This window comes from Thunnus albacares, chromosome 14 (genome assembly GCF_914725855.1).
Source record: "Thunnus albacares chromosome 14, fThuAlb1.1, whole genome shotgun sequence".
Classification (NCBI taxonomy): Eukaryota; Metazoa; Chordata; class Actinopteri; order Scombriformes; family Scombridae; genus Thunnus; species Thunnus albacares.
Genome location: NC_058119.1, coordinates 10,614,876 through 10,624,511, shown reverse-complemented (window position 1 = coordinate 10,624,511; position 9,636 = coordinate 10,614,876). Strand labels below are relative to the sequence as shown.

The 9,636-nt window shown below is 38.8% G+C and overlaps 1 protein-coding gene across 1 annotated transcript; it reads right to left on the bottom strand.

The window, feature by feature from the left end:
• Nucleotides 1–1,515: 1,515 nt before the first annotated feature.
• snx5 (sorting nexin 5) lies at nucleotides 1,516–9,263 on the bottom strand. The gene is made up of 13 exons (XM_044372596.1): nucleotides 9,075–9,263; nucleotides 7,972–8,076; nucleotides 7,723–7,833; nucleotides 7,460–7,581; nucleotides 7,191–7,314; nucleotides 6,686–6,781; nucleotides 6,488–6,593; nucleotides 6,280–6,355; nucleotides 6,052–6,091; nucleotides 5,034–5,120; nucleotides 4,470–4,629; nucleotides 4,296–4,381; nucleotides 1,516–2,991 (listed from the first exon to the last, which is right to left on the bottom strand). Exons 1-13 carry the CDS (start codon nucleotides 9,105–9,107, stop codon nucleotides 2,941–2,943), a joined length of 1,197 nt encoding a protein of 398 aa, XP_044228531.1. The 5' UTR covers nucleotides 9,108–9,263; the 3' UTR covers nucleotides 1,516–2,940.
• Between the last annotated feature and the right edge of the window lie 373 nt (nucleotides 9,264–9,636).

Below are 9,636 nucleotides of genomic sequence, written 5' to 3'. Positions count from 1 at the left end.
AAAAACTCAAAAACACATATCTCATGACATGACACAGCAGGAAAAGTACATCTGAACTGATCTCATTTTTTACAGCCTACCATTACACATTCTCAAATTCCTGGGCCTAGTTGTCTCAGAGCAGTGTGTCTGTGCGTGTGTGAGTGATTGAGGATTTTGACAAGATAGTGGAAAAAAACGATCACAAAGACGGTGTTGAATTCATCATTAATGGCCAATCACTGATAATGGCTCCAAAAGCTCTGAAACTGTGCAAAATATTACTTCTTATCATACACTTACAGCCTGCAAATTATTCAAGTGTGCCTAATGGGAGATAAGGAAATAATATCAGTTTAATCAGTTAATCAGTTTGTACAACCAAGTTTCACTGAGCACTGTTACCTCAGAAACTTTATTTGTGTGGTCAGAGCAACAACTGAGGAAATTCTTCATCATAGCATCACAGCAGCAGCAAAGCGAACATGAAGAAGACTAAATTTAGTGCCGATACTTCAGATCAGTGAAGTAAGCTCTTCACAGTAGAAGACACCTCAGGTCAATGTCTGGGCCTTATATCACATATTTGTTCTCTAGATCCACCACAGCAATATATCTTTAATGCCACCCTTTCAAATACTGTTTGCTTTGATCCCAGTTGGCAAACTAATCTGTTTGTACTGATAATGTGTTACAGTCTCATTGGCTCTAGCCTGTGGATTCAACCAATCGGTGAATCAACAAAAACCCTAGAGGTCACTGTGACAACATGGCTGGTGATGTCAATATTGACAAATCCGTCATGTACAGGTACAGTAGTGTCTACACACATGATCTTTACAACCTCTCCACTTCTCATTTAAGTACGATCTTTCACAGCTGTGTGTGTGTTATGAAGAGTTAAGCACTGTTCTTTTAAGGCCAATAATATTCCAGTAATCAACATGTAGAGTTAAAGTAAGTATTTGCATGTACAGTCTATATGTCTTTAATAGTATAGATAAATATATATTAACAATAATGTGAACTCAAGCAGAAAGTGTTGCCCCAACAGAAGTACTACCATAAAAGAAATATTTAGAAATTCCACATGGGTGGCCACTTGTTTTTTTGTTTTTTTTACTGCAGATTATTTGTTTAGGTCATGTTGCTTAGTGCTGCTCAAAAAGCAGGACATGAAATGTGCATTTTGATGGTGGTGATTCCCATGAGCACTCTGGCATTTCCTCAAAGCTTACCCAATACACCACTGTACCATTCCAGGATCCACTGTGGTCAATAGATTTAACAGAAACATGCGTACAGCTGTGTTTAAAGTCAAGGGCCAACATACTAAAACTTAGTGTAAACAAGATGCAGTGGATAGATGGATACCACCACCTAGTGGCGTGATGGGTAGCTCTTTAAAATACAGATTCAGTATATTGTTCTTACATAACAAAAAACATGAACGGACTAAGGAGTAACTTCCAGAGACTCCATATGTGGAAAATATGCTACTAACCCTCAGAACAAATATGGAGAGGCACAGACCAATCTTGGGAAAGTAGGATTTATTCAATGCCATTATTACAAATTTATAAAATGCTAATGTTCTGTTAGAAAAGCATCATGTAAAGGAATTCACACAGTTGGAATCCATTAGAAATACATTCAATTTTTTTAAAAAAAACTATAATGCATTTTAACACTCCACTGAGCCTGGTCATGATTGTAAAGTATTTTTCATCTTCTTAGTGCATATCTTTTTTTTTTTTTTAACTGTTTTAAATAAACAAAGTCTTAAGATGTCAGGTAAATATATCAGGTCTGTTACATGAGACCGCATCAATAACAAAAGGAAATTCAGGGCAAAATAAAGAAAAACACCAATAATTACACTCTGAATGGGAAAGAGTGAATCTGCAGAGTAGCTTGGGGGTTATGGAGCTGGTGAGGGCATAATACATGTAGTGCAGAGGTACTATGAGTGCAAATAAAACCAAAATGCAAACTCATGATCATTACTTAAGTCTATTTTTCTCTGATAAAAATGCTAGATGTTGAATAATCATTAGTTTGACGTATCTTATATCTTATAGGAATCTCTTAGGAATCATCTATATTTGCAAAACTTGAATATTTGAGAATTGTCGTATCTGACGCCGCTTCTTACAAACAAGAACGTGGACCACCAATCCAACTGTCCACTCCTGAGGTGAAGTGTGGCTATTTTTGAACACTCAAACATGTCAACTATGTCAGTGATAAGTTTCCTTACTAGAGCATTGTAGAAGTCTGGTTTTCTTGTACACTAACCTCAGAGTCCAGGAATGCAGAGCATGAGGATGTTTTTCCAGGCACAGATCTTGCCTCAACTGTTCCATTACCAAAACAAAAAAGCCCCAGCAGAATAAGCATATGAGTCATAAAACTTAGGTTATGGCTATGCGAAAAACATTCCCTAAACCTTAAAAAAAAAAGTATTTAAAACATACTTAAGGAAGCAAATTCTGATGGGTTAGGCTCTATGGCACCAGTATTTTGTGCTTGAGTGTACATGAGGAAGGAGTCAGGATTTGTGGAGCAAAAAAGTATGATCAAAGATGCAAGATTTCTATTGTGTGCATAATGCGAAAAGAAGAAATTACCAAAAAAAGAGAAAAGCCACCTCAACTGGTGCAGCAAAAATAAGGAAGACCTTAATGTTGGCAGCCTCATTCTCTGGAGGCAATCACATTGAATTAGACTTCAATCTAATGGATGGACCACGGACCAGAGCACAGGGACTGTGTAAACATGAAAACATTGTGCTTACAAGACAGTTGGTCTTTTGCAGGTAATTAAAGTAGCATCAGACCCATGGGTGGGGGCAGAGATTGGGCCTGAATTCATGTCCATGCAAGGCCGCAGGGATGCCAGGATTTCATTTACTATGACTGGTCACTTGGTGATGGTAGGACAGGAATACTTGAAAGCATGTCAGTTGCTCTTGAGCAGGTCAATGCATCCCTGCAATAGAGTCACATTGTTCTGTGGAGAAAGAAGAAAACAGCATTGTTATTCCTGAAGAATAGAGGCTGTTCTGTTATAAATCATGTGGGCTTTATGCATCTGTCTGCTAGTATATGCTGTTTATCCCTTGCCTGTAAACAAGTGCAAGTCCAGCCTGTCATTAATGTATCGGCTTTCAAATCAATTGTCAATCTTTCCTCATTTTAAAACGGGAAGAAACAAGAATCCTCTATTAACAACTCCTAACAATGTTCTTGGCATCGTGTGTCCATTTTGTTACCTCATGGTATTAAAAAAATCCAACAAATAACTGAACAAACAGGACATTTAAATGCACACTTGTATCCCAGTTAAAATAGTGTTTTTGAGAATTCCATCTAATGTGTTTGCACATATAAACAACATATCTTACTCATGGAAACCTTGATGAACTGTTATCCTGATTTTGAGTGACCTGAGTGTGCTTTCTGGGTGATTTAAAAAAGAAACAGGGATGGCGTGGCATGTAAACACAATGTCCAGGTTTCTGTTCACTATCTGGCATCTATCTACACAGAGTAAGTCTTCATCTCATGTGTGTTTCCCTCATTGTCAGCAGAAATTCATTCTTGAATATCAAAATGACTCACACTTCCTGAGACACAGAAGATTCGGAAAAAATGGGAAAATTGCAGTGACACAGAACATGCAAAAACATCTTGGACCAGATGTATAAACACATAAAACTGTGCATACACCATTTCCCACGCATAAACTGGAATTTATTTTTAAAAACATGTGGTGAGTATGTTAGCACCTCATGCAAACTTGAGGTCATTTGTACAAATGTTTTTGTAGAGCGAGATAAGTGTGAAGTGTGATATGGGTATGTGAAACAAGGTGACAGCATCTAATATGCAACATTTTTCTTTTAGTTTGGTAGCTAGTTTTGCTACTTTTTGCAGTATAAACGTATCTATAATGTGCCAATTAGGCACAGGCACATTTATAAACTTTGTTTTAATAAATAAATTTTGTGTGCTCAATTGTACATTTCTTTTTATCTTAAAAATAATATATATATTCTTATTTTTATAAATTATGTATATTATTTACCTTTCTGACATTTAATGATGATGATGATTGAGATATATAGTAATGACACACATGAAGTAATGACACTATGGTAGCTATAAATATGCACAGCCAGGCATAATGATCATTGATAATTATAATACTACATACACATTGTGTATGTTCCCATAAGAATGTTATTTTCCATTATTATTCATTATTTTCCGTTATTTTCCATATGCAGAAGTTGGCTGTGTTGTGCTACTCACCTTGGCATGTTTAATCTCAAGCTCAGCCATCTCTATGAGATTCTTCCTGAAGGCCACAACACGCCTGCCCTTGAAACTGACGAGTTCTACAAGGAAAACAGTTTAAAAAGTGTTTTACACACAAAGAAACTAGTACAGAATGGGCTTGAATCCATTATGCACGGCTGCACAAACCTTTCTTCCCAGACTCTGAGAGTTTGTCAAATTTCTGCAGGCACTGCTGCTGGTGTTCCTCTGCCTGAGGAATGTCCTTGCTCTTCAGCCGAGCCTTATCCAAAGCCTTGTTAGAGTTCTCATAGTCGACTAATGCCCGAGCTCGCCTGTACAGAAGGTCCTAAAAGACATATGGCAGACAGTGGAACAGGAGAAATAAAAGAATGAATAGGGACTCTTAAGAAACTACACTTACAACATTTTTATTCCTTGGGTCCATTTAGTGCTTTATTTCACAAATAAACACATGCACTTCTGTGTCACAGTGTTCCTTACTGCTCCAAGTAAAGCAGATTACTTTAATATTTTACATCCAAGTCCTCATTTAAATTTACTTATAAAAAGGAGAATGATGACTAATATTAAGCCTTGATCTATGATTTTACTATGATGAGCGTTGCTCTGTCTAATTGGGAAAAGTGTCATTAAGTGTTTGAACTACAACAGTGTGCGTTTTGCATCATCGAGACACATAGTTGTGAATCTGTTAATCTTGTATGAAGGCAGAAGATAAACATGACTCACCTTGGCGGCCTGGATGTCTCTCATGTAATATCTTAGCAACTCTGTGAGTTTCAGCTCCTGGTCAGATGCTACTCTTCCCTCCACTTTCTGCAGAGGAATAAATAGATACCACAATGTATTTATAAGTCGGGATAGCAGTGTTTCCCCTGTATTCGGCGCACCGCCGCTGCAAAATTATGAACGCCGCTGCTAAAATTTCAGACGATCATTAATATCAACAGGCTACTTATGATTTTCACTCGCACACTGTACAAGCACAATAACACCCTTCGTTTTTGTGGATTTTTTTTGTCATCCTCCCTCCACGTGAAAGGTACAAGAGGAGCGTAGCTCCGTTAAGGCATAAGGCAGTGCGTGTGTGTGTGAATGTGCATGTGTGTAGTTGCGCGAGCGGCAGAAACGTGACGTGAACGCGAGTGGAGCAAAGGAAAAGTTTAGCAGTGACCCCTGGGACACAATGGATGCGTGAGCAGCGCGTGTGCGTCGCGGAACCTCAACCCCATGTTAACAGATAGGAGCGGCCACACTGCCCGCGTGAGACGCGCGAGGCTACTGCGTCGCTTCATCTAGAGATTCGAGGTCTCGCCTATTTTCTCCGCGTGACGCGCGCGGTTCTCAGCAGAAATAGACAGGGAAAACGAGAGAGGTAAGGCTGCCAGTGGCAGAAGCGCCGCAGCGAACAAGCTTCCAGTGTGGACGCTACAAGCGTAAGAGACGCAGCAGTTCAGCGACGCACACGCACTGCTGAGGTTCACGCATCCAGTGTGTCCCAGGCGTAAGTTGTCAATCTGGCAGTAAATGTACAGTACAGGCTGTGTGTCAGTTAACAAATGCTGCAGCTCCTCAAGGCAAAGAAAATGTTCATCTATCGAAGGGGGGTAGCCCCGAGGTTAGCAACAACGCGTTAGCTTAACTTGACCAGGCTCACTTAAAGTGGACTGACTTTTAAGGTGGACCAGCATAGGGAAACACTGGACAGATATATAAAGGTTGTCTCAGTCTGTTGGTAGATACTTACTCTGAGCTTCTCAAACAGGTCTGACAACTTATCCAGGTGCCTGAAAAACATAACATGGAAAACACTGGAATTACTGTGTGTCTTTGATAGAGATGTGAATTAATATAATTCGCATCTAACTGCCATTACAACGTAGCATCTTGAAAATGACTCATGCACGGACTGATTTGTTGCATTCCACAACAAGATACGGCCAACAGAAAGAATCAATTAATCTTCAACACTCACTTCTTACTTGCTGTACTATCATCAGCAGAGATACTGTTCAGAGTGGCAGAGATGTGAATGTAATCATCCGCAATATCTGTAATGACAGAAATTAGCATGTAAAACTTAACAAATTAGATTAATTCCCATAGTGCAGATCCCATTTGAGTTAAGATTGGTTTGAAGAGTTCTGTAACACAATTTGATAATTCAAAAAACCCTCAGTTACTTTTGTGCGAACGGGTCATTTTCTCTGCTTTGGCAGTAGAATCTTTTATCTTGCTGTAGTAATCGAGCAGGAACGTTTTCTCCTGCTCGAAAAAGTCGTCAACTTCCTGTGAAGGGAACAAAGGTAATTCAGGAAGTGGCTACAACAATGCGGCTGTAGCGCTGTCATCGATATAGGTAGATCATGCAGAAGCCCCACCTTTATTCCTGAGATAAGGACCTCATCGGCTGACTTCACCATGTTTTTAAAGAATCCTCCGAACATCTCCTTGGCATTCTTTCTTCTGACACTGAGCTAAAATAACAAAATTTAGAGAGGAAGTATATTAAATCTATGTGAGCAAATCTATTTGTTAGGGCACATTATATGATGTTGTGGGAACTAAGTAAGGAAGTAGTAATGTTTGTGATTGTATCAATATTTGACTGTATCAGAATTGAGTTTTCTGTGTCATTATGTGGCACAAAGACTGTCCAATACATGTAGCCATGCCGTTTTATCACACTTGTACCAAATTACTGTATATAAAGTGTTTCACTGCTCAGTTCTGTTAACAAACACCACTGCCACTGAGTACATAGATAAGCATAACTGCTGATGACAGCAGGATGTAAGCCATGTGTCACACGTCTCCAGTACACTCTACTTCCTCTCTGTCCAACTGACAACTCGGGAAGGGAAGTCAGCATTATGTGGAACTCACATCCTGGTCATACTCTAAGAAAATCTGAAAGTTTCTGTCTTTGCTTAAAATGGGATGGGAGGACAGTCTCTGCAGGAAGACTTCGTGCACTTGGACAGTTTTCTTGAACACAGCCAGGTACTCACTGAGAGAAAAGAAAAGAAAATGCATTACACTGACAATAGATACAGAAAGAACAACTTTAGTGCAACAATATTTCACTGCACTTTTGAAAAGGATCTTACATAATAAAAAGGATACAATTAATTCATGCAGTGTGTCACACTCACGCTTCCAACTCCTGCTTCATTTTAGTGTACTCTTCCTTGGTCATAGTGGCTTCACCTTCCCCTAATTTGTGCATCTTCTCTCTTGGGCTCTCAAAGTCAGGCTTTGGGGGCGCTGGAGGAATCTATAAATGATAAAGCAGGAAAGAAATGAATACCTTTGTTTTGAATTTCTTATTTTTTCACTGAATAAATAAACTCTAAAGGGAAATACACTGGTAATATTACAGCTTATGCAAGTCATGTCTGCGAATAGTTAAACTCACAATAAGGCCAGCGTAGTCCTCCGTCTCTACCAGAGTGTCATGTAGCCAGATGAAATCTTCATGCTGCCTGGGAACGGAGAATTCTGGCTTCTGGAAAGAGCTAAGTGTGGTCTGGGAATAGAGTTAATTAAATAGTATTTCATGCTGAAAATTTTCAACATATCAACAAATAGTGTCACTGAAAATCTTTCCTAATCTCAGAGGAATAGGAAAAGGTGTATTAACATCCAGGTACAAACAAGTTTTTACCTTTGTATGGACAGTAAACTTGACTTTGTCTCTTTCACAGAGTGCATCAGGAATGTCAATGAGAAGAGAGGCGTCATTGTTTAGGTCCACTGACACAGAGCGCATCTAAGGAGAAAGAATACACAAGTCATCGAACACATCTAGTTAGCTAATCTGTGATTATTCACCTTTGCATCTTATGTGTACTTGATTTACTTCATTTTGAAGCTTTTACCAAGCTTCAAAGTTAAGACTATTGACTACTTGACTATTTAAACTCTTGCTGGTGAAGGAATACTTAAGCACCTTACACTCAGCTGCCAATTTATTTTGTATATCCATCTAAATTTTCATGAAGATTATAATGCTCATTTTTTGTAACTGTTTTAGTGAAGTGTGGATTCAACGTTAGGCTCATTTTAGAGGTTGTAGTTTGTGGTGCTGATGAATTGTATTGCGTTGTACTCCTATATTTTCTTTTACCGCATTGATGAAATTAATGATAAAAGGGATGCACAAAGTATTGGAATCTCATTTGACTATAACACAACATAATTTAATAGTACCACAAACTGCAGCCTACAAAAGGACCATAAAGTCGAAGCGCCTCTAAACATTTCTCAAATATGATAACGTACCTGCTCAATTAAAGTTATCTTGCCACCTGTCAGAATGCTAAATAATTTTAGCTCATTAAAGTTCACTGAGTTGTCACAGTGGGCCAGTGTGCTGCATTAGCTCCGCAATACCGTAGTTTAATATGGTAAAACGTAATGAAATAAACACTATAACGCCCTACAGGCCGTGTCACTTGACTGTAACGTTATATATTGCAGTCTACTAGCCTTTGCATGTTTTAACATGTTAACTAAGTTAGGTAACGTTAGCCAACGAGCTCATTCTTCCTGCATACATGCAGTCTAGCATGTTCACTCATTAAATGTTACTCAGTTAGATAAAACGTTAGCTGGCATTAGCCAGTGGCTCGTTTTGAGTACAGACGACAACAAGTTAGCGGTAATAACTTCGCCAGACAACAACCGTTAACAGTTCATGTTAGCCACCTTCGTGCTACCGGGGCTGACTTTTGGTGCAATTTACATGCCACAACCCATTTAACTTACCTTTTCTTTACTGTTTTCGTCTATGGATGTCATAATATGACTGAAGTCGACGAAAAGACTAAACCAACAATCAAAATAATAAATCTATAACGTTATGCAGGAAGCGTTCTTTCTCTTTCTCTCTGTTGACTGGTTAGCAGCCTGACGAGCTGTCAGTTCGTTTTTTTCTTCCACATACTGATGATGAACGATTAAATCCCGCCTTAAAGTGAATTTAACTGGACAGCGTCAAGTTTACAAACATAACGATTGGCTTTTAACCTAATCAATCATATCACATATCTGTACCTGTAGTTTGACACAGGAATATGTCTGGTAATAACTTCTCTTTGAACAGCACTCGTCTGCTCGTTAACACACTGAGTAAGAACAACTGACGCGTAATGTATGAAAGTGGGAAAAAGTCAAAGAAAGTAACTGAAATGACAGTACCGCTGCGCATTGTGGGTAATGTAGTTTCTACCATTACAACTAAATACTAAAAATGGCTACGAAACTTTACCCGGAACTTCAATTCCCAGCGACGGAAGCTTGTGTAACCTAAAAGGCGCGTCGTTTGGAA